This window comes from Panthera tigris, chromosome C1 (assembly GCF_018350195.1).
Source record: "Panthera tigris isolate Pti1 chromosome C1, P.tigris_Pti1_mat1.1, whole genome shotgun sequence".
Taxonomy (NCBI): Eukaryota; Metazoa; Chordata; class Mammalia; order Carnivora; family Felidae; genus Panthera; species Panthera tigris.
The window spans coordinates 87,212,096-87,237,802 of NC_056667.1; the positions used below are offsets into that span (position 1 = coordinate 87,212,096).

The 25,707-nt window shown below is 32.7% G+C and overlaps 1 protein-coding gene across 2 annotated transcripts in view; it reads right to left on the reverse strand.

Annotated features, from left to right (window-relative positions):
• The window catches only part of COL11A1 (collagen type XI alpha 1 chain), a 224,562-nt gene that overhangs the window by 127,203 nt on the left and 71,652 nt on the right, over nt 1–25,707 (reverse strand). Inside the window, exons 8-14 of one of the 2 annotated variants that reach the window (XM_042998028.1) lie at nt 12,134–12,262; nt 6,635–6,751; nt 6,224–6,370; nt 5,936–6,028; nt 3,342–3,596; nt 2,512–2,574; nt 965–1,006 (exon numbers count right to left, since the gene is read on the reverse strand). In XM_042998028.1, coding sequence (XP_042853962.1) covers nt 965–1,006; nt 2,512–2,574; nt 3,342–3,596; nt 5,936–6,028; nt 6,224–6,370; nt 6,635–6,751; nt 12,134–12,262 — 846 coding nt within the window. The remainder of the gene's footprint in view (nt 1–964; nt 1,007–2,511; nt 2,575–3,341; nt 3,597–5,935; nt 6,029–6,223; nt 6,371–6,634; nt 6,752–12,133; nt 12,263–25,707) is intronic. The other variant, XM_042998029.1, reaches the window with a different exon arrangement.

The window sequence follows — 25,707 nt, forward strand, 5'->3', positions numbered from 1 at the left end:
GAGAAACAAACCATGATCTGAGTCAGATTCCTGATCTCATTATCATTCAGGCAAATTCATCCTACCAAAATCCAAGAAAAGCTCATTTTATATTTCATAAATATACACTGGTCTTCCAATCAATTTCCCTATTTATCTTCCTATAAAAAGACAATACATAGGAACCACTCTGTAGCTAGCTTAACTCTTCCTCTATGAAGCTGCTCTCAGGGTACAGGTAAATATTCCAAGGAAATACAGGAAAGGAGAACACACCAATACAAAGTCACTGAAGTAGAAGTTGGTTCCCAGTTCTTAATGAACAAATGGTACATTCAGACAATTAGACCTCAAAAATGTGATAACAAAGTTGAAATGTAGAAATCACTTAGCCTGGAGGCATTTTTACATTTTCTGGATAAAAAGTATTTAAAGGTATCAGTATAACATATTCATTTCAGATGACAAGAATTTAATTCCACAAAAGATAGAGATTTCTGTCAGATCAGTACAACTATCTGAGAATAAAGACACACTGAGCAACATGAGCCTTCCTAGGAAGTGACAATGGAAGCTGATAATCACTCCATTTGGAAGTACAGATAAGGCTGCTACTGTCTACTTAGAATTCTCAACTCCATCTATTGAGATATATCTTTACCTCTTTAATGGAAACAAGAATTTTTTTTCACTATCATAACTTTCAGATAGAAAGTTGAAAATGAGGTTAGAGGATGCAGAGATATTGAAGCCCCCTCCAAAAGAAATTAAACAAAATTTAATTCCACTGCTCTCAAAAGAATAACATTTGGATAGCCAAATCAGAAAGCAATTTAAGGCCATCAGGCCCTCTGAAAAAAATGTTTGCCTCTATAATTCAATACTCAAATTAGTATAAAATATATAAATTCAATAATGTAATAGAAATGTTATATCTGATTATTTAAAAAATCAAGATGAAAATAATCTCAACACATTTACATACCGCAGGTCCTGCAGGCCCTGGTGGTCCTTCAATAAGCATACCCTATAATAAAACAAGATAGAGATTCATTTCTAGGGAAATGTAACCTGTAACCTCTCGTCTAAGCAGCTCTAACAAAGTACATCATTGCATTTTAAAAAGTAAATTCTCTATTTCTACCATATAAAATCAATTATAAACAGTTTTCTATGGGGAAGGGAGGGAATTTAAAATGATAGGAAACATAGCCCTTGTCCTCAGAGAATCTGTGAACTAATTAGAAAAGGAATAAATATTCAGAAAAGTAATACTAAAAGGAAAATATGCTAAGTTCTCCCTAGAAGGACAAAACAAAGACGTTTGACCAAGTTCTCCCTGGCACCCAGAATAATGCCTGACACAAAGCCAGGATTTAATAACTATTTACAGTTTGAATCAAAGTATGGAAGTTAGGTGGCATCTAAGCACTTTCATTCAGGGAAAAGGGAAAAAAGTCCAAGCAAAAGAATCGGGCATAAACATGAGATAAGCTCCTAAATAGATAAGAGAATAGAGTACTATCTCAGGATAAAAAAACTCATTCCACAATGTTTATGATTCTACTTCCAGAAATTATTTTATCACTTAAAAACATGATTGTAATTTTTTGTAATAAGGGCAAATTCATTCTGAAAAATATCTGAAAATTCTTTGATGAATATATGGCATGATTTATCAGATTTTGGAGTAATACAGTAGATAGCCACTAATCTCCTTAGAGCCAGATCTTTTTAACCTATAACTTTCCTTCTACCCAGTTTTTCAATGTGTATGTCCTTGCAATTTCTGAAATGGATTTTCATGATCTTGAGGCAAACAGTTAAGCATATTTTCTTTACTTCTAATGTAACAGTTTTCCTGAGTTGCTGATTAGGGACAACAATAGTAAAATTGCTTTCCAGTAGGATTGCTTTTTACCAATATCTTGAGTAGTGAGAACATTAATATGAATTTTAAAATCACTTTTGGAGTGAATTACACATTTTCTTCAATGGAAGAACGGGAAGTGGATTTTAAAAAGAATATTTTCATATTGTTACATGATGTTATCTGGATATGAAACAAGTATCTACGTCAAATAATATATTTCTGATAATGCGAAGTTAAAGAAATTGAAGGAAGTTAGAAAAGCTAATGTCTAGTTATATCTCAACCACCAACATTTGAACCTCAGCAAAGTTATTTAAACTCTCTAGGTCTCAGGTTCCTTCGTTGAGTAAAATGAGAGAATTAGACTAGACAATTTCAGTTACTTTCAAATTCCAAAATTCATGTATCTATATTTTTTGGCTGATTGAAGTGTTACTTGCCAGAAATGACCTCACTAACACTTCTTTGCGGCAAATTTTAAATATTTGGACATCAGAGTTTTTATAATATATATGCTATATATTATAAACATATATAATATATGTAATAATTTATATACTAATTTATATAAACATATAATAACTTAAGGTGATGATGGCTCATAATATGAATTAAATCATTGTTACCAACCTTTACAATGTATTCACAACAGTACTTACAGGTTCAACTACTGCTGGTTCTCCTTTCTGTCCTTTTTCTCCATATGCACCGTGGCCATTTATCTGTTGAGTGAAAAATTCAAGCAGCCTGTCTTTAAGTAAATAAGACCACTTAAGGTTTTTTGGGTTTTTTTTTTAAGAAAATTTAATCATCTAAGTGCATTTAAAAACAACCTATTAAAACGTGTTTTAAAAATAGAAACCTATTAAAAGTTTTGATACTGAAAATATAAAAAGGAAAGCATGATAAACATTAATACAAATCTTGAATGAGATTAAACAATTGTTTCTTAAAGACATATTATAGAAAGTTAAAGACATCTGTAGACCTCAATTATCATTCCAAGGCACTAAGCAGCAAGTATCATCAAATTGAATTTAACAAAATAAAGGTGGGGGGTAAGGGGTGGAAGAAATGGGTGAAGGGGGTCAAAGGTAAAAACAAAAAATAATAATAAATATGGTACCTCTACTGAACATCACCAGAAAATATTTTTAAAAATTAAAAAATAAAAGAGTCTAAAATTCAGAAATTAGACTTACTATCCCAAATAATAATGACTATTTTAATTTTATCAATGATAATACAATTCGGATACAATTCTATTCACGATTATACTTTCAAATGAAGACTCTGGTAGTGAAGGCAGAGATACAACTGCTGTAGATTCCCATGTGGAAGAATCTATCAAGGTGTCCTAGTAGTGATAAATATCCAAAATCTACATAAAAACACAACTTGTATCTTAAACCTGAAAAGACATCAAGATAAATGTGAAAATACTCCAAAAATAAGACATACAATGACACAGAGCGTAATACTGACTTACGCTTGTTTCTGTGATATCTGTTTCTGCTGGAACACCTGGACCAAATTCTTCATTAGTGGGGCTTGTTGGTTTATCTTCATATTCTTTATATTCATAAAAATCATATTCGCCTAAATCTCCATCTACCAGGAGGTCAGAGTCCCTGCCGTCTATTCCTTTGTTTTCATATAGTGTATCCTCGGAATTTTTCCTCTGGGAATCATAATCCTCTCCAGTTAGATATTCTTCAGTAAATACTTCTTCAACTGGATTTGGCTATTAATTTAAGTTGCAAAGAGTTGAAGAACATGAAGTTTACTGTTAGTAAAGCAAGGTAAGCATTTGCAATTACAGTTTGATGGAATGTGACGAGAAGCAATTTAAAAGCTACTCAAGCAAGCCTGAAGGCTGAAAAAGATAGCCTTTCAGTATCATTGAAAGCAATATTTTTGTACGTTGGTATGTACAAGGAAATATTGCTTTCAAAGTACTTTTCCCAATAAACTGCAAATATTCACATGGACCCAACATGTGTATTTGCTTGCTCCATTAAAAAAAAAATTGTTAGTCAATTTTATATTTACTTCATGGTTTAAGATTTGAATAATGAAATATGCACAGTTAAAACTTTGCTTAATTTTCAAATCTCACAGATCATCATTAGGAAATATAACTACTACCAGAAAAACCATGTAAATTTGACTCTCAATCACAAAAATAAAATATTAATGTCAATATTGAGCCTTGTCATAGCAATTTTTAGAGTATATAGTATATAAGGAAGTATTATATCACCAAAAAGTTCTTTAAAGCAAGTAAAATATAACTTATAGTCCTCGAAATTCAAGAAATGAAATAGAATATATCACTGCACAATCTCATAAAGGGTAGAGAATAAATATGCACTTACAAGGGAATTTTATATCAATAAAACTCCTTCAGAGACAGAAAAATAGACCTAGTATAATTATCTTTTTCACATAAGTAATTCTTTATTAATAGCATAAATCTGAATCATATTTATTATGCAATTTTTAGCCATATAATGATCTTGATGAGGTTCAAATGAAATAATTTATCTTGCTACTTTTTGGATTTTTTAAGTTACTTGATTTCCAAGACATAGTGAATCTAGATGACAAAATAGCATTGAATAAATAAGTAGTAGTACACAAAATCATGTGAATAAAAATGCAGCTAAATGGTTAATTTAGCAATTGTTAACCAAAATAAAATATTTAGTAACCATAATATTTTTGTATTCTTAGCCAAAGAGGATACACTATCTATAGAGAATGCGTGTTATCCAAAAACTGAATATTGCTATGTTCATAGCTCTGAACTAAAAAGCTAGTTAAATTTGGTTAGATAAATAGGCATCTTGAATCAAGACATCCATTTCTGAAAAACGATAAATTTGGACCAGATGAAACTTAAAATCTGTTCTCCCCCTAAAATGTTATTTTTCTGAAGTATGTGTTTGTATGTCATGCACTACTGGGTTTATTTGCTTCACTGACACAAATGTTATATAAATCTTCTCACAGCTAAATTATTCAGGTATTCTTCATACCCAGTATGACAGGTGTTCACAAATTTAAACTGAATTGTACACTCATTTTTTCATGATACGAATATATCATAATATGAAATATTATGAATGTACGCACAATATGAATACATTATGAATAATATTTTTAATAATACGAGTAATAATATAAATATATTATGGATAATATGAATATTATGAATGTATGGATAATATGAAATAATATATGCATAATATGAAGATTGTTACCTTTACACCTGTATGTGCTTAAACGTTTTCATAGAAAAGAATGAAAAGGTTAAGACACATTATTTTAATAGTGTGTTTAATAATAACTAACATCATTCTCCTAACAAGTATGAAAATGTACATAGCTATTAAAATCCACTAAGATTAAATTTTCTCAAGAAGTTTGCTGTCGGGGTACCTGGGTGGCTTAGTCAGGTAAGCATCCAACTCTGGATTTCAGCTCGGGTCATGATCTCACGGTTTGTGAGATCGAGCCCCGCATCTTGCTCTGTGCCGACAGTGTAGAGCCTACTTGGGATTCTCTCTCTCCCTCTCTCTCTCTCTGTCCATTCATTCCCTGTTTGTGCTCTCTCTCTCTCAAAATAAATAAATACACTTAAAAAAATAAATACTGTTAAAAAAAGAAGTTCTCTGTCATAAAAATGCATGATTATTGGTCAGATGAAATAAATTCTAATTGTATCATTTCATGATACAATTTTCTCTTTAGAGGAGTCTCCTCCTCACAGAAAAATCATGTTGTGAATACCCTTCATCACAACATGTTGAGAAGCTTGCTCAATCCCAGGAGCAATGAAGAGAATGATAGCAGCCAATCCAGTTTTATCAGTTTGTGTCTGCATGAAGCAAAGAGTCATGTAAACCTGAATGGACTAATTTAGTAACAGTGAGCCAATGCTATTGTTTCTCTTACCTCAATAAAGGAATAAAAAGATGGAACTTCTCGCAAGTTATATTCTTCCAGAGTGAAGTATATTTAGAAATATTACACGCTTAAAAAATCTGGGCTATGATTTAATAGTGTCAATGAGCTTACCTCATTTGTTCCAGATACATGCCTAGGAGCTTCTGTCTGGTAACTTTCCTCTGTTCCATAGTTGTATTCTTGAAAATCATCAACAATATTTGCCTAGTGGTAAATTCAAAAGAAAAACAATTCTAAGAATGTAAAGTAATACCCAATTTAGGAAAAACATGATTTAACTGGGTTATCGTATTAGCCAAATGAGGATTTATCTAGTTGGGTTAGGACAATGACTCATCATCAGAGATCTTCCAGCTTATCTAGGAGAGATCTTGATTGCTTTTTCTTTGCTACCTTTACCCCTAGTTTGGCTTTTGCTGTTGCTTGATAACTTTTCTTCTTCTTGGATGCAAATTTTTCAGATTTAGGGGGTGTAAACTTTTTGGACTTTTCCTTTGAGTTAGTGGCCACTGTCCTCGTCTTCTTTTTGAAATTGGATTTCTTTTTCTGTAAAACGTGGTGAAAGATGGAATGGAAAACATAAATACAGTGAAAAGGGAAATGCAGGGCATGGATGAAAGGAAGGACAAGCAAAGCAAAATGAGCATCATTCCTTCGGGGCAGCTACTGTCAAATAAGAATCACAGTTATTGGGTCACAGAAATCAGGTGGATGAAAGGCTTACAATGAGTTTGAGGAACAGCGGACATAAGAAACCACGGAATGACAAACACTAGGACACCATATACACAGGTGCTACTTTGTTTTTACCTCAGTTTGTGCTATTGTCTCCTCAGCTACAGTGGGTGTCTCTGTTACAAATTCAGCCTCTTTATACTCTGGTTCCCCATACTCATAGTCATATTCCAGAATATCCTCAGGTGCATACTACCTCGCAAAGGAAAAAATATCAGGCGATTTTGTTAGTTGCAGGTAATACTAATAACAAAGTGGTAATCATCTTAACTTTTACGTAGGGTAAAGGTTAAGAGGCAAGTATTTAAATGTTATTTTATATTACAAGAAGTATTATACTGTCAGTGTACAGAGTATAATAACATAAGAGCAACAAAGCCGATTTTCTAAGTGGAACAGTGGTTAGGATTGTGAGGAAACTAAAAATTGTGAATATTAATCCAAACTTAATTAATATTCAAAATTTGTAGCCAATGACTTATTTTGAACACAGCAGTTATATACTTGGTCACAGTTGTTAAATGTTCTTGTTAATTTTTATTTGTAAAAATTGTTACACAAGGCTCCTCTAAAAGACTTTTAGTGTATTTCCAATGGGTACTTTTTTTCATTAAACTACATGCTTAAAATATTAAATATGGAGAATAGTCTTTCCAAGTATGAGAGGATATTTAAATTGGAAATCAGAGAGTGGAGAGGAGGAAAAGGAAATGCAAGGAACATAAGGTAAGTCTAAACCGAACACTAGAATAATGAAAAATAAAATCTAAAATTTGTTCAGAAATCTCTAATTTGCCATAGACTTAAGATCAAAATGAGCACAGAATACTAGCAACACATTAAAAGATTCAAAGTAAGATCTGTTTCTAACATATTATTCACTTTTTAGAAATCCTGCTTTTTTTCCCCTCTATCAAAAAAGCATAGCACTCAGACATTATAAACTACTTAAACTAAACTCAAATTGGAAAATGATATTTTATACTAGATTCCTCTGTACTAAAGCAATTTAGTTGGAGAGAGGTATGTTTCTTAATAGAGGGATGTACAAGACAGTCATATATACTGAATAAGGAAAATAATGTGTTCACCTTCACAGCCAAATGTCTCTATCAAAACTTTAATTTATAAACAAGAATATTGTTATTGTGAAACATATTAATCATTGGTTTTAAGCAAAATAACTGTAAATACACTAAGTAATACATACAAAAACATTAAGCAGTAAACTCAACAAGCTGTGTTCCTAGTATATACAAGCTAAAGGCAACCTATTTGGGTTTCCCTTAATATTATATTTGATAAAATTTCAATTATATCCCAACTGGAATCTTGGCATTTCAAAATTGCCAGAAAATCCTTTTTAATCTGCCAGAAAAGTAACTGTTAACCATATGTCTTTTAGAAAGTTGTGATCACTGTGCCTTCTAATTAGCTCTATTAACTATAGCAATGCAAATGAGTGCAAATTTCACAGACATATAATGAGACATGTCCAAAACTGATCTCCTGGCATCATTATACATCTGGCCCTAGATGAGCCTCACTAGAGTAAACTTTTCAAATGGTTCAGCTGAAGGTCGTATTGAAATTTGAACAGACATGTCTTTAGTGTTCTCTATGACTGTAAACACTCTAATTTGATTAGATGAACTGAAACGGACTCATAATTTTATCTATTCAGTGATAGCTTCATTATCAATGAACATCCTTTTGAAGAACTTCAACAAGAGCTTTATTCTAACTGAATTTGTACAGAATTTGGTAAATAGAAAAATGCACATATATAACACTGAGCATTTGTTTCTTAATTGCCTCTGCAATCAAGATAAAGGCCAATTACTTCTAGGAAAGTTAATGTAAACATTATTAACATCATTAAGTAAATAAAATAATTAAATACTGGATTTAGATACATATTAAAAAGACATAAATGGTGACTGAATATTGTATAGTGAATAACTTTTCTGTGGTTATGATCACTCATGTTGAAATAAGAAATAAGAAATTTATACAACTACTAGCTGCCAGCTGGAAGTAAAACACTAAAAACAAAAGATTTGATAGTCTATTTTATGCCGTAGAGTTTTAAAATTAAGCAGACTTTTCAAAATTGTGTGCATCTATAATTAATTTTAAAAACATAAGACAATAAACAAAGACATAAAGGGCTGATTTTTAATGTGCACGGTTTAATGGATCTCAAATGAAGCATGGTATTCAAAAATATACTAATGTACATTAACTTCATGTCGTTTTTCTTTTTCTTGTAGGAGGAAACATCTTCTAACCCCCATAAGCCTCTCCTCTTTTTAAACTCTTTCCAAATGAAGATTAACCAGACTAGTTGTGACTCTGGAAGAATGGAGGAAATAATATTCTTACCTCCTTAGGCACTAAAGCATATCTTTTTCTTAGAGTCTTTCAGGAGTCAGTGTAAAGAATCACTCCTTCTGTTCTTATTTCTTTTTCTAAACAGCATCCCCTTAGTCATGGTATTGAGTATATTTAGCACTTTGCTAGTATACATGAAGCTTTATAACCTATGTTTGGAGATGGCCGTCTTTCCTTACCATGGAATTTTGAAAATCTTGAAAACAGAGAGAACTAGTTGTAATAAATTAGATGAATACATGCAAAAAGACATGCATTGATGGAATGATTTCAATTTCAGCTTGGATATGTTAGTAGCCTAGCATAAATTGTAGTGAGAAGGAAGTCTTCTAGAAATGTCATAATCTGTTCTTATTTAACTTGTTAGAAAAATAGTGGCACCACTAAATATCTATGAGAACTAGAATATATGATAAATATTAAGTGCAAAAAATATTAGGGTAATATATTTGGGGAAGTACACTGGTTTTTAAATTTGTCTATAAAATACTCTCTTTGCTTTATTTTCCTTGTTCATCCTTTTAAAAAAAGAATGTCAATTGCCTACTATGTATAAGTTACTGTAGTTTGCATAATAAATTAAGAAATAACCATATATAGATTTCACATTTAATTTCTTGTAAAGATAATAGGATACTCTTACTTGAGAAAATCCCCAAACATCATAATTTTAATATCAGTTACTCTTCTACGTAAATGGTATTGTGTAAGTTCAAATAGAATTAAAGTTTGATGATATTTTGGCTCTATTTAAATCTATCTCTGTTATGCATTTCACTCTATGATGATGATGTGCCAAACACATACACAATTGAATCCTAAGAACGATTTAGAAGATGTTATTTAGAGGGTATGAGGTAAACACAATTACAAGTTGGAAAAAGCACATGAGTTAATTTATAAAAGAAACTGACATACCTATTAATCCAAATAGATTAATGAATATGCATTGTTACAAATTTGTTAATGGAAAATTAAGCAATATAAAGTGCAACATGAATGGTTGATGCTCTGTATTGCACTTTATTTTCTTTATTCACTGGTAAATAGCATTGCTTACTATGCTGTACTGGAATAACATCTGGAGATCAATTATTAAAATGCATATTTGAAACATAATGACATATTAATGGCTATAGTTCAAAATTATTATTATAAGAACTGGTTACTAATTTCGTTAACCAGTTTATTTAATAAGTGTATAACATAGGATGGTTATCTTACTATTGAAGTATCAATGTAATTTAGAATTGGAAAAAAATGTGACAGCTGATTCTTCAAAAAAATTTTTCACTGTAACACATTCAATATAGAAAGCGGTAAGAAATGCTATCTATTTTTGCATCACCCAACCAGATTTTCATGCAGTTTTTTGTTATAGCAATACATTGTTTTTCCCCACACGCTCTTCTAGTAAAAACAAGTTGAACTTCTTAATGAATGTTAAATATACGTTATCAATAACTCAAAGTAGAAAAGAGCAAATTCACTTTTAAATGAACTTAAGAAAAAAATGGATAAGAATTATTTTGCTTTAAAATAACTGTTTAACTGTCATGATAGCATTAACATATAGTAATAAAACACCTCAAGGTGATATATTAAGAAAGCATACCTTCATTCCTCCAAAAATCAGAGCCATATCTGTTGCTAAAAGGAACAAACTTATCTTTCTTAAAATAGGAGCAAAATAAATCTCATCAATATCGAACAGGTACAACATGTATAAATTTTTTAAATTTTAATACTGATTTATCACATAGTCTCTAAGATATAAAAGCACTAAACCTGATGGTATTTAACCTATCCTTTTGGAATTCACAAAAAAAAATTATTTAAATAAATCATGAAGGAATAAGAAGAATGAACCACTGGTGAACCTTCATGAAACAAGCAAACAACTACCCAAGTAATTTCTCTTTTCTCTCTCATATTTGCTTTTCTGTCAGCTTCTTAAGCCTTTATCCTGTTTTAAGAAAAACATCCATATTAAGTCATGGAAAAGATCATTGCAACAGAATTTACTGTCATACTTTAAAAAGAAAAGTGATGTCAAAAAAGATATTTCAAGCATTTAAGTGGTAAAATCCCAATTGAATTTACATGCAAACATACCAATAAATTAAAACATAAGATCCTAACCTCTTTTAAGAGTAAAACTCAAAAGGTGGCACCAATTAGTATATTTAGAAAGAAGAATGCCATTTGAGCTATTTTCAAACATAAAGACAGCCTTGATGTTTTCAAACTTCCAACCCCCCCTTCTAAAATGTAACACTCCCCACCTTGAGAAAAAAGAATCTAAGTTGTTTTGCTGCCAGTTAAAGAGTAACTTCCTTCCAGCTTGCTTGTTTTTTTAATTTCCAGAAGACCCACACCAAAGGATTTTACCAAAAAATCTGGATAAGGATGTGTTGTACTATATTTTTGTTTTTTGGGGTTATTTGATTTTGATAAAATTGCTATGGCTATTTTTTTTTTTTTTTTGGCCTGGAAGAGAATAGGGTCAAATTTCATTACAGTAAATTTTCTTGCAAAAATAGCCTGGAAAAAAAGGTTTCACACCTGAATTTCAAATACAGTGACATAATATGAATGCAAGTATATGAATATTTTTAGCTACAATTAGATCCTACTGCTTTTCATTTCATTGTTCTTTATGTCAAATTCTGTAGAAGAAAAAGAAAACGTACATATCAATGTAGCCTAGCCCTATAAGAAATAGGAAAAAAAAATCTCTTTAAGTATTCAACAGAGCCTGAAACTTTAAGATAGCTCTAATGTCACCTTCTCATCTGTGCGAATTGCCAAAGGCAAGTACACCAGAAGAATTGTCACCCTTATCTTGAGGCTGTGTGTTAATTATTTAAATGCCAAGGGCAGAAATATAGCTCTTAGAGAACTACCTTTTTCTCACCTCTCCCAAAATGAAATATGCTCATATATATAGCATATAAGTAAGGAATCTCTGTTTTTAAGAAGTTTAAGAAACAGAGTACTTAAGAGGAAAAAAATACCAAAAATCTTCCTTAAGTCACTTCTTCCTAGAACTATTAAAACACTATTAAATAGAAAGTATAGGTTTAATTAAAACTGAATAATAACGATAAGCCTCAAAACTGCAAGACTATGTCTGTACCACTGAAAGGAGAAAATGAGCCCTGATCTCATGGTCCTCACCTCATCAACCTGAGGTTCCTGAGCCTGAGCGGCCTGGGGTACTGAAGAGTCACAGTCTGGACTGTAATGCTCACAGTAGTCATATGCTGCTTTAGGGTCACCTATGATCAACAGCTGCTGGATGTCCCCCTGTCAAGAAACAAACATGAATGTAATCAGTATATATAGATACACATATATTTAGAGCAAGATTTATTCAAGACAACATGTAGTTTATTTTTATTGTTTTATTGTTTTGTGTGTGTTTATTTTTATTTATTTTTTTATTTTTTTTAATTTTTTAATGTTTATTTATTTTTGAGACAGAGAGAGACAGAGCATGAGCAGGGGAGGGGCAGAGAGAGAGGGAGGCCCAGAATCTGAATCAAGCTCCAGGCCCTGAGCTGTCAGCACAGAGCCCGATGCAGGACTCAAACTCGTGAACCACAAGATCATGACCTGAGCTGAAGTCGGCTGCTTAACTGACTGAGCCACCCAGGTGCCCCATGTGTTTATTTTTAATTACCTGAAGAACTAACACTTACATTTCAATGTTAGAAATAGCCTTATAGAACAAATGAACAAAGGAAAAATAGAGAGCAAGCAAGAGAGAGAGAGACAGACTCTTAACTCTAGAGAACAAACTGATGGTTACCAAAAGGGAGATGGGTAGGGACATGGGTGAAATAAGTGATGGGGATTAAAGAAGGACACTTGTGATGAGCACCAGGTGTTGTATGTATGTTGAATCACTATATTGTATGCCTGAAACTTATATTACACTGCATGTTAACTATACTGGGATTAAAATAAAAAATTTAATAAAAACTAGTCTCACAGATTTGAGAGAAAAATTCACACCTGTTTTACAAATTAGCTGTTAATATTAAGGTTTTATTCTACTATTTTGTGGTTCATAGAATCTATACTATATGCATCCATTCGGTAAAACAATTTTACTACATTCACAGTATATTCTTTATAAAATAAGACAAATAAAATGTAAATATTAAGCTGATAAAAAAGTAAATAAAATTTATCAACTGTAAATATATAAAGAGGATGATTATATTTTCTTTTTTAAAACTTTTTAATGTTTATTTAAAAAAATTTTTAATGTTTATTTATTTCTGACAGAGAGAGACAGAGCATGAGTGGGGGAGGGGAAGAGAGGAGGGGGACACAGAATCTGAAGCAGGCTCCAGGCTCTGAGCTATCAGCACAGAGCCCGACGCGGGGCTCGAACTCGCAGACTGTGAGATCATGACCTGAGCTGAAGCCGGACGCTCAACCAACTAAGCCACCCAGGTGCCCCAATATTTATTTAATTTTTGAGAGAGACAGAGTGTGATCAGGGGAGGGGCAGAGAGAGAGGGAGACACAAAATCTGAGACAGGCTCGAGGCTCTTGAGCTGTCATGACAACACAGAGCCTGATGCTGGGCTCGAACTCATGGACCAAGATATCATGCCTTAGCTGAAGTTGGATGCTTAACCAACTGAGCCACCCAAGTGCCTTGAGGGTAATATATTTTCAATATTAACTAAAGAGTTCAATCAAAGTAAACTGAATTACAGATGGCCAACAGGCACATGAAAAGATGATCAAAGTCACTCCTTATCAGGGAAATACAAATCAAAACCACACTCAGAAACCACCTCACGCCAGTCAGAATAGCTAAAATGAACAAATCAGGAGACTATAGATGCTGGAGAGGATGTGGAGAAACAGGAACCCTCTTGCACTGTTGATGGGAATGCAAATTGGTGCAGCCACTCTGGAAAACAGTGTGGAGGTTCCTCAAAAAATTAAAAATAGATCTACCCTATGACCCAGCAATAGCACTGCTAGGAATTTATCCAAGGGATACAGGAGTACTGATGCATAGGAACATTTGTACCCCGATGTTTACAGCAGCACTTTCAACAATAGCCAAATTATGGAAAGAGCCTAAATGTCCATCAACTGACAAATGGATAAAGAAATTGTGGTTTATATACACAATGGAATACTACGTGGCAATGAGAAAGAATGAAATATGGCCTTTTGTAGCAATGTGGATGGAACTGGAGAGTGTTATGCTAAGTGAAATAAGTCATACAGAGAAAGACAGATAACCATATGTTTTAACTCTTATGTGGATCCTGAGAAACTTAACAGAAGACCATGGGGGAGGGGAAGGAAAAAAAAAAAAAGAGGTTAGAGAGGGAGAGAGCCAAACCATAAGAGACTCTTAAAAACAGAATAAACTGAGGGTTGATGGGGGGGGTGGGAGGGAGGGGAGGGTGGGTGATGGGCATTGAGGAGGGCACCTGTTGGAATGAGCACTGGGTGTTGTATGGAAACCAATATGACAATAAATTTCATATTAAAAAAATAAATAAAATAAAAATGAAAAAAGTGAACTGAATTATTATTGTTAGGCAAACTTATATGATAATTTTATTTATTTATTTATTTATTTATTTATTTATTTAGAGACAGAGAGAGAATGAGCAGAGGGAGGGGCAGAATGAGGAAGAGAGAGAGAATCCTAAATAGGCTCCTCGTGGTCAGCACAGAGCCCAATGTAGGACTCAAACCCATGAAACTGTGAGATCATGACCTGAGTTGAAATCAAGAATTGGATGCTTAACCAACTGAGCCACCCAAGGGGCCGATATATGAAAATTTTTAAATGAAAACATAGATCCTACTATTGTGTTCTGGCAAAGGAGTCCATATTAAAAGGAACTTCTACCTACAAAGGTGAATAAGAAATGCAGAAACCAGAAAAATTCATATTATAAATAAAAAAGCATAAATTTGGTATATTTTTATAAGAAAAAATTGGAGTATCCAAGCACACATTAAAATTCACTTACTTTGAATTCTGTATAATTTTAATAACAAACATTACGAGTAATTAGTAATAGGGTTATCTAAAGAGTTCAATTTCAGGAGGTTCCCCAAACTGGCTCTGGAAATTATGTAAACAAGAGAGAAATTGTAATATCCTGCTCCTGAAACAATCTGAATGTTTCCACAAGGTCTAATTCAACATGAAACTGTTTTCTATAAATCTATGGGTCATGGCCATATTAATTCAGAACTATACTCAGGCCCAGAAGAATGTCTGTGTTAATACCTATTTGACTTGGTGATTCAAGGCCTTGTAAGTTTGAGTACATGAGAATGATTCACAGGAGAACTCCTGATTCCATTTTGAATAATTTCAAATTATTCCAGCTTTCCTTCATTTTGTTAACAGGAGCTATTTAGAGCTATTTATTGTCTGAAAATACCAACATTAAATTTAAAGAGTCTCTAACAATGAATACTAAGAAAGAATTCATAGCAATTTTATACAACAGCTGTTTAATTTTTTTCATTAAATCATTCATTCAAACAGATTTTTAAAAGTGCATATAGCATGTTCACATGTCAGGTAATACCCAAATAAGAAAACATCTACTTTATTTCCCAGTAAAACATAAAACAAAGCAGAATCAGCAAATATCCAGCTGAAAATTATACGGTTTATAGTAGTCATACTATTATTAGTGTTTCCAGCCTCAAAATTATTTACTTCCATATGTCATGAGGCAATATAATTAATTAATCAAATTAGACTGTTTCTGAGATTTTTTAGATTCTTTTTTGTAAATAGATTAGAAAGGCTCTAATATTTCCTTAATGTCTTCTGATTTTAAACATGCTCACAGCAAATTAATATAAGTTCTTAAATTTATTGATAGCCATTCTCAAACATTACCTGATCAATATACTACTGAGTAGCCACTACTGAATTATATACAAATAATTCTATAATTATATAAATGGATAATAATAAATAACAAACAGAATTCTGAATGCACAATTTGTCATTCCACTGTCAAAAAAATAATAATGAGGCATCATTGAGTACATCGTGAGTATTGGCATCTAATTAGAAATCCTAACTCTTGAATTTTCTCCAAACTTTGCCATTAACTATGTGGAATTATGCAAGTCACTTAACCTCATTCATCATTTGTAAAATGAATACATGTAGAGATCATATCTAAGGTCCTTCCCAGAACTCCAGAATTCCATACTTAATTATAGGAAATATAATGAAATAAGTGAAGCTGTTGCTGAAAGAGGAAAAAAAAAAATTCCCTATCTTATAAGCATATGGTATTTTTTAAATAGTAAATTTTTGAGAAGAATATTGGTTTTCTAACTTCTTACTTGACTTCATTAAATGGAATCCTGCCAATATTTCCACTATAAATTCTTATTTCAGGTGTTTAATATTTAGCCATAAAATATAGTACTGGAAAGAAACTGAAAAAATCACTTAAAAACTACAGTATAATTTTCCCCAGAAGGCATTTTACAGTGTTTTATGTTAATCATAGGACATGTTGTGAGACAGTCTGTAGATAAACAAAAGCACACTGACAGGTTGAATAAACTGTAAATATTTATATTCAATACTCATAAAAATTTCCGCAGCTGGGAAAGGGTGAAGTTACCAAGTAATATTGGCATCTGCAGCATACAAAGTATGAAAAAGACAGCCTCCTCCTCTAACGATCTACAAAGCCAAAATTAGAGTTGATGCAATTACCTTACTATCTACAGCTGTGTCAACTAAGTCTCTAGAGTAGTATTTGCATACAGACAGGATGAGACTAAGGTAGAAAGCAAAGCAAATGTAAGAAAACCAAATGGCACCTATCTATAAAAATGAGGTTCCTCTAAATGTCACATGCCTTGCAAAAGGATCCTGCCACATTTTTATCAAAACCAATGAATAAGTAATAGCATATCTTCTTTTCAAAACTAAAATATAATGCACATATTCTAGTAATTTCTATTTGGTTTGTTTTCATTTTGTTTATGATGTATGTGTGGGCATTGCGTGTGTATGTGTAGCTCTATAAAGCCTAGCAATTTCTATTTTCTATGCAATGAATATAATTACATTGTGTCTATGAAGTACACAAGTTAATACACATTTAGCTTTTTTTCCCATTTACAAGAGATCAGATTTATTGAAAACAATGTGGTATATGAAATTGGTCTAATGTTTTTAAGGTCAAATGTCAATGTGTCAATGTTAAGTGTCTGATTTTTGAAATTCAGCTCTTCATCCTATGTGAAACCAACCTGTGCTTGGTTGAAGTCAGTTCCCAGCGTAAGTATCCACTGAATTGTACGGCACAGAAGCTGATTCCTGAGTGTGAGCAATGGAAAACCAGCTCTTATCAGCTGTCATGTTCAATTCAGTGTGACCTGTGAATGGATTATGTGCCTGGGACATAATAAAATCACAAGAATGGCAGAGGAAATTCAGATATAACCAAAACAGCAAATGCAGAGGCTGGATCAATCTTCAACTATAATGGCTCAAATAGAGTTCACTTAAAAAAATTATTCGGCGGAGAGTGCAAGCAGGGGAAGGGCAGAGAGAGGGGGACAGAGGATCTGAAGCAGGCTCTGTGCTGACAGGCACACAGTAGTGACCCGGACGTGGGGCCAAAATTCACGAACTGCAAGATCTGACCTGAGCCAAAGCTGGACGTTTAACCCACTGAGCCACCCAGGTGTTCCAAGAGTTCATTTTTATACAGTTTATATATAAATAGTCTCTTGAATGTCAGTCTAGAAACTAGTATGTATACAAAGGCATGAAGCTTTTAATTCCACTCATAATCTTGGAAGACTCAGACTTTTAATATTAAAACTTGGATATTACTTGTATTCTAAGAGAATAATTTACTTTTGTAATACCATGAAAAATAGACTCCAAGTTATCTATTGATGATGTATGTCACTGAATTTCTTAAGTTTCTAGAATTAAAGTTTTCATCTCCCCTAATGCTGAAATAAATCACACAGCTGCAATTGTGTTCTATAAAATCATCTAGCCTCCAAATTTCCCATAGCACATTCCTGTCTCTTTTATCCTCACAAGGATAAAACATGCAGGTATTTCAATGGGAATGAATGTTTTATGAAACGCTTCTTGGAAAAATCTTGATGATAAGTTATAAGAAAATAGGAGTTACTTTGATAAAAAATATGCAGAGGGAAATAGCACTAAAGAGAAAAAGCATCTTAACCAAAACTTTGAAGGTATAAAACTGCATGATGAAGTCTGAGAAGTACCCTCAGTGCCACACAGTTGGAAGGATAGCCCTAGCTCATGATAATGAGTAGTGAGCATTGAGAGTGGAAAGGGAAAAAGAGGGGGAGCAATTTAAGAAAAGCCTTGTGTGTGAACTGAATTCTGGAAGTTATGGAGTATCATTGTTTTGAACAATGGAGGACATTGATCAATGCTGCATTTTAATAAAATTGTTGACAACATAGGAAAGGATGAATTGGAAGCAGCCATTTTGGAAGCATGGGAATCTGTTAGGAGTCCACGTAGTTAAGTTTTGAGAAACTAAACTAAGCAGAAGCAGGAACAGACAATGGAGACAGAGTTGACATATTAGAAAAAAAGATTAGGAGACTGGGTGCTGATGATGGGGTGGGTTGAGAATGGCAGGAAAGATGGAGAAAGGTGCATTAAAGAGGAATGGAAGGCAATTCTTTAATTTCTGGAGGAAACAATAGCAGGATGGCAAAAGCATTTACTCAGTTAAAAAAAAAACATAACAAAAGGAAATATTTTTGGATGAAACTCTTATGTCTACAAAATTGAATGATAATCATTGTTTCTGGAATAAGTTCAGTTTTTCGTCTAAGAAAATGGCCTTAATTTACTTTAGAATTGTATCCTTCTACCTACAGATTGTATGGTCATATCACTGAAGCCAAACTAAGCTATAGGAATCAATAAGAATCAGGGAGATTTTCTGTAGCAATTGGTATCCATTTTTTCATTGCTAATGAAGGATAAAATGAACTTGCCTAGACTTAGTGATATGGGCTCATTTGTGTCCCCCAACCCCCAACCAACCCAGATTTTTATATATTTTTTTAAGTCTTAAATAACTTCACAATGTGACCATATTTGGATATAGAACCTATAAAGAGATCATTAAGGTAAAATGAAGTCATTATGGTGGTTCCTAATGTAATGTGACTGGTCTCTTTATAAGGGGATTTAGGACACAGACACAATCAAAACAGACTACATGAAGACACAGGGAGAAGAAGGCCACCTAGAAGCCAAGGGAGAGAGGCCCCAGAAGAAATCAACCCTACTGACATTTTGATTTCAGACTTGTAGCATCCAGAACCATGAAAACAATAAATTTCTGTTGTTTTAGACAGTCTCTGGTATTTTGTTATGGCAGCCCTAGAAAACTAATACAGACTGAGCTAATATTAGTTTGTTTTTTAAATGTATACCTTGTAAGTGTTGTCTTTATAATAGAATAAAGAATGCTTTTAGCAAAGTAGTTTTGTTTATTTATAACTAGGGTAATATCTGGCTATATCCAGGAACTGGTATTAAGTAGATGCTGCAGTAATATTGGCTGATTTAATTTGGCAAACAGCTAGAACTCAGTGTACTCATAGATTATCACAAACTTAATAGTATCACCACACGTAAATATCCCTCAGTCTACTGGAGATAATATAAAGTGAGAAATGATTTAAAAAAAAAAAGTATACTCCTAAGCATAAATAAAGAATTTGAAGGGAACAAGTTTTTACATAAACTTACCAGAGGTTTAAAAAAAATCATCAAACTAAATTATGTTAGAGTTCATACTAAGTTTAAACAACCATTTATAAGACTATTTCAAAATTCATTTTAATTATGCAAGTAAAAAACTTAAAAATCAATCCACAAATTTAATGCAATTCCTATCAGAATACCAATGGCATTTTTTAAAGGACTACAACAAATAAATTTAAAATTTATATGAAACCACAAAAGAGCCCAAATGGAACAGATCAATGGAAGAGAGAGCCCCAAAATAAATCCACGCTTATATGGTTAATTAATCTACCACGGAGAAGGCAAGATTACACAATGGGGAAAAAAAGTCTCTTCCATAAATGGTGCTGGGAAAACTCGACAGCTACATACAAAAGATTGAAACTGGGCTATCTACTTACATAATAACTAAAATGAACTCAAAAATGGATTGAAGACTCCAGTGTAAGATCTAAAACCAAAAAACTGGAAGAAAACATAAGCAGTAAACTCTCTGACACTGGTCCTAGTGATATTTTGGGAGGTCTGTATCATCAGGCAAAGAGAACAAAAGGAAAAAACAAACAAATGGGACAACATCAAACTAAAAATCTTTTCCACAGTGAAGGAAAACATCAACAAAATAAAAATGCAACCTACTGAATAGTTGAAAATGATGTAGCTGATAGGGATTAACATCCAAAATACATAAAGAACTCCTACAATTCAATATCAAAAAACACACTATCTAATTAAAAATGGGCAGAGCACCTGTATTGCCATTTTTGAAAAAAAAAAACAAAAAACATATGGCCAACAGATACATGAAAAGATGTTCATCATCACTAATCATCAAGGACCTGCAAATCAAAACCACAGTGAGATATTACCTCTTAACAGTCAGAATGGCTAAAAAGGCATTAAACACACATACACACACACACACACACACACACACACACACACACACACACCAAAAAGAAAACCAAGCAAGAAATAACAAACATTAGTGAAGCTACGGTGAAAAGAGAACCCTCACGCACTATTGGTGGGAATGAAAACTGGTGTAGCAACCATGGAAAACACTACGAGTTTCCTTAAAACATTAAAACTAGAACTATCATACGATCTTGTAATATAATTTTTGAGTATTCATACAATGAAAACAGAAACACTAATACATATAAAGAAGATAATGGTGTGAGTGTGTGTGTGTGTGTGTGTGTGTGTGTGCGCGCGCGCATGTAATGGAATATTACTGAGCCACAACAAAAAAGAATGAAATCTTGCCATTTGCAACAACATGGATAGACCTACAGGGTAATGGACTATGTGAAACAAGTCACGCAGAGAAACACAATGCCATATGATTTACTTACATGTGGAATACAAAAAGCAAAACAAATGAACACAATACAAAAGCAGATTCACAGATAGAACAAATTGATGGTTGCCCATGGGTGGAGGGTGAAAGGTGATTGACGATATAGGAGAAGGGGATTAAGAGGCACAATCTTCCAGTTATAAAATAAATTAGACATGGAGATGTAATGTACAGCACAGAGAATATAGTAAATAATATTGCAAAAGACTATGTATGGTGGCAGATGGTAACTAGGTTTATTGTAGCAGTCATTTCACAATATATATAAATATGGAATCAATATGTTATATACCTGAAACTAGTATAATATTAAATGTCAATTATGTTTTAATAAAAAAACAATTCCTCAGTTTGTTCTCTATATTTAAGAGTCTCTTATATTTTGTTTCCCTCCCTGTTTTTATATTATTTTTGCTTCCCTTCCCTTATGTTCATCTGTTTTGTATCTTAAATTCCACATATGAGTGATTTAAATATAGAGAACAAACTGAGGGTTGCTGGAGAGTTTGTGGGCGGGGGAATGGGCTAAATGGGCGAGGGGCATTAAGAAAGACACTTGGGATAAATCACTGGATTCTACTCCTGAAATCATTATTGCACTATACTAACTTGGATGTAAATTTAAAAATAAATAAATGTATTTAAAAAAAACAATTCCTGGTTGTATCACTAACTCCTTATTAATGAAATTATATTTGAGTTCAACTTCATGTCAGCAATGGGAAAAAAGAACAGAAAAATGTATTCTCATCAGAATTATATATATATACACTAATATGTACCTCAGAATTATATATCTTTTGCATTTTTGCATTTTGTTTTTCTGTCTAAACTAATGCAATCAGAAGTAAAATAACACAATTAGTGCTTTCTTGATTTTAGAAAACACATATAAAGATTTTAAATAACAAGTCTGAAAATACGGAGATGATTCTTAAATCACAAAAGGATTCTTCATTTCAAATTTCATTAAATAATGAACATTTAAAATGTATGTCACAATTTAATTACTTTCCCAAGACAAATTTATCTCATACTTTTTACAAAGATCTGTTTTCTTAAAGAATATTGAAAATAATATTCAAAAGTCTAAAAAGAGGATTTTAAAACAAAATGGAAGTCATACTGAGACTTATTTAAAAAGTTAAGAAAAAAATCATAGGTCAAATATGGCCTTTGTATGTAGGTATGATTTTTCACTGACTGTCTCACAAAGTTAACAGCAGAATTTGACATTTACTTTCATAGCCTTTGACTCGACAGTAAATTTTGGGCTTATTTTTAAAGTAATTATCACCTTTTGAATATGAAAAAAAAAGATCATCTTCATCATTCCACAAAGAGTTTAACAGTTAAACATGCTCGTCTACTCCTCTAAGCAAATATGCCAGTTATTTGGAAATCATTTTTTTACATATCAATTCGACATCACCTTTTTTATTGCCTATTTTTAAGACTAAAGAAAATATCTCTCACTAGATGAAAAGAAATCATTGGTTGTAGCATCTCTATACATTCATTATTCTAGTTCTATATACAGTGACACTGTGCCAGAAATAACAGAGCTTTAAAAATACTTCCTTAGGTTTACACTGGTTCACTCCTCTGCTGTGTAACAATGAATGATACATTTCCTTGCATGAACTGAAGTTTTACTAAAGCAAAATTGGCCATTTTATAAGACATATAAGCCTAAGAGAATTTTAAAATTATGCATTTAAGTATATAAAACAATAAATACACCCTTTACTCTTTTTTTAGTTTTGAAAAAAAAAAAAAGATTTTTTCGATGTCAGTGTGAAAACCTCTTAGCTTATGACAGAATATAGCCAATCTGTACACATGTCTATTGAACAGTGAAAAATAGGGCGTCTGCTTTCAAAGTTGAAAGACAGAATTCCCTATTGAAATGGGAGTATTTAGAAAGAACTGTATTTTTCTTGAATGCAAAAGCAAACCTGCTATACAACATTCTTAATTTCAGGAGGTACTGTATGCCTTACAATTTTAGGACAAGCTACATATTTTCCCAAGACAAATTATTTTTCTTTTTTATATATTAGCATATATGATAATCTGTGTTAATAGGCACAGATACATTATCAGCCAGATAATAATCGCTTTTCTTCTACAACTTTTAATCGTAACTGACAGGGGAAGTTAACAGCCAGATAACTTTCAGAACTTTTCTCCTTGGTGGTTTACCAATCATCCATCTATGTGTTCAGTCAATAAATATTTATTAAGGCAAAGTAACATGCTGACTCTCTGGTAGAAGGAAGAGGAATAAAGTGGGAAATCAGAGTCAGATCCCATTCTCAGATAGCTTATAGCCTGGTAAAGGAGATTAATAATGAACAAAACGTAATATATAAGAAACTTATTTCTTGAGTACCTACTATACTCCATTTATGAGGAAGAAAGAAATTGGCAGCTAGCGGGTAGGGAGAGTGGGAACAACTTCCACCTGGGAAAATTAGAGCAATGATCCAGAAAGGCTTGGCATAAATGACACAATTAATGATAAAGTATCCAGTGTCTCTTTTAAATACAGAAATGCTTGGTATTCTTTGTTGGCACCCCCCAATCCTAATCACACTTCTCTCTCCTACTCTGTGTCCAAAAAACCTGACCCTTGTAGCCGACACCATTAGACTCTCACGCTGGATCCAGTTCAGACAATGAAAGTTACTATCAAGAATTTGCAAGGTGAGAAGAGAAGGAGTTGGAGTCATTTTCCTCTCACTCTCTGGGTTTATCACAGTGGTCTGGCCGCCTAACCACTACTGCCATTGCCAGAAAGCACTTCTGCATGGCTCCAGCTTTCAGTGAGCTCTGGGCCACTATTTCTGCTCCTTGCCTCTTTAGCCCTAAGGAAGTAATGCTCATCCCCAGGTTCCCTGGACTCCTTGTTCACACCTCTGTAATCACCTGAATAGAAATTCTGTTTTCTTCTGGAACATGGTGTGGGCTCACAAGGAGTGTGAGAAGTCAAATAAAGACCTTAAGGTCTTTAAGACCAAAGAAACGCCTTAAAATGGTAGCTGGCATCTTCCTTTTATGTATGTACTCAGTTAAAGGATTCAAACAATCTAGACAAAAGGCACAGTTTATAGTCTAGGCTCCTCCACTTAATCAGCCAATCTATACTGTTTAAATAAAGCCACTGGAATATAAACTTCATGAAAGCAAGAACGTGTCCATTTTGTTCTCTAAGGCTTCTACCATGCTTGGTTGGAATAGGCCTGCACATAGTGGGTACACATTAAATGTTTGTTCAATAAGTGGATCTCTGGGATATTAATTTATTCATCATTACAAGACTTGATTTCAATACCTGTAAGTCAAGAATACTATTATCTTTCCTCTATTCCCTAGAGATTCTTTAAAAATTAATATGTACTTAAATAGTTTTTAAAATGTAACATCTTCACAAACAAGGTCTAATTATTATATTATTTGAGGGCAATTAAAGGAGAACACAGCTTTGAATGGCAAACTTCTAGACAACTTTATAGACACTATAAAATCTAAGAAATGTTGCTGGAGAATCCATTTGTAATTGTTCCAATAATAAATTCCAAAGAAGTTGAGTTTCAGGAGCCTTAAAGTCATTATTCTGTAAGTAAAGCCCATCAGGAAAAAAAAAAAAAAACATATAGAAGAAAAAGAAGAATGCATTTAGCTAAGCAGAATGTGTCACTGTAAAAGCAATAGCTTTTACAATAGCATGTTTCCAGCATATGTCACTGTAAAAGCAATAGCTTAACAAAATTATACAACGTTTTCATAAGATACACCCTGGACACTAAAACTTCTGTTCACGTTTGATATTAGTGCTTTATTGTAAAGTATGATCCTTCTTTGTAGAGGCTTTTAATTGTATATCTAGGAACAAAACTGACATTAAATCTTAAACATAACATAAAATTCTCAAGAACTGACATTCATTATCAGAAGTTTAATTGAAACCTATGCTTCTTGTCTACTCAGACTTCTGAATCTGCCAAAACATTAACTCCATCGTAGTTTTTTTGAACATTCCATACGGTTAACGATTCTTTCCAAACTATTTTGTGTGGAAAAGGAAAGCTGCCAAAATGTTTAGAATTTTAGTGTAATTGAAAAATGCATCAGAGATTGCATCTTAGCTATAATTCAAAGGAAAGAATGAGGGAAACCACATAATCACAGACAGAACTGCTACTCGCACGAGACTTTACATTTCTTGGTATCCCAAAATCAGCTTCAGAAATCAGTTTTAAGAAAATGAGTAGTATTCTTATGTTACTCGAATGTACTACTTTTTGATGTACTAGCTATTCACCTAGTAACACAGAAAATGACTAAAATTGTAGAAAACATTAACATAGAAGGTGCATATTTATCTTATACTTTCTAACAAGGTTTCTTACTGAAAGATAACTACCAATGTGGCTCTATTCAGTTCAAAATAAAATTATAAAATGGTTACATATATGGTAACAGACCTTGCATCCTATTTTTTTGTTTGCTGTAGATGATCTATAGCTCTTGAGTTAATGCATGCTAGAAAGTAGATTTATTTCATTCATTAAAAAATAG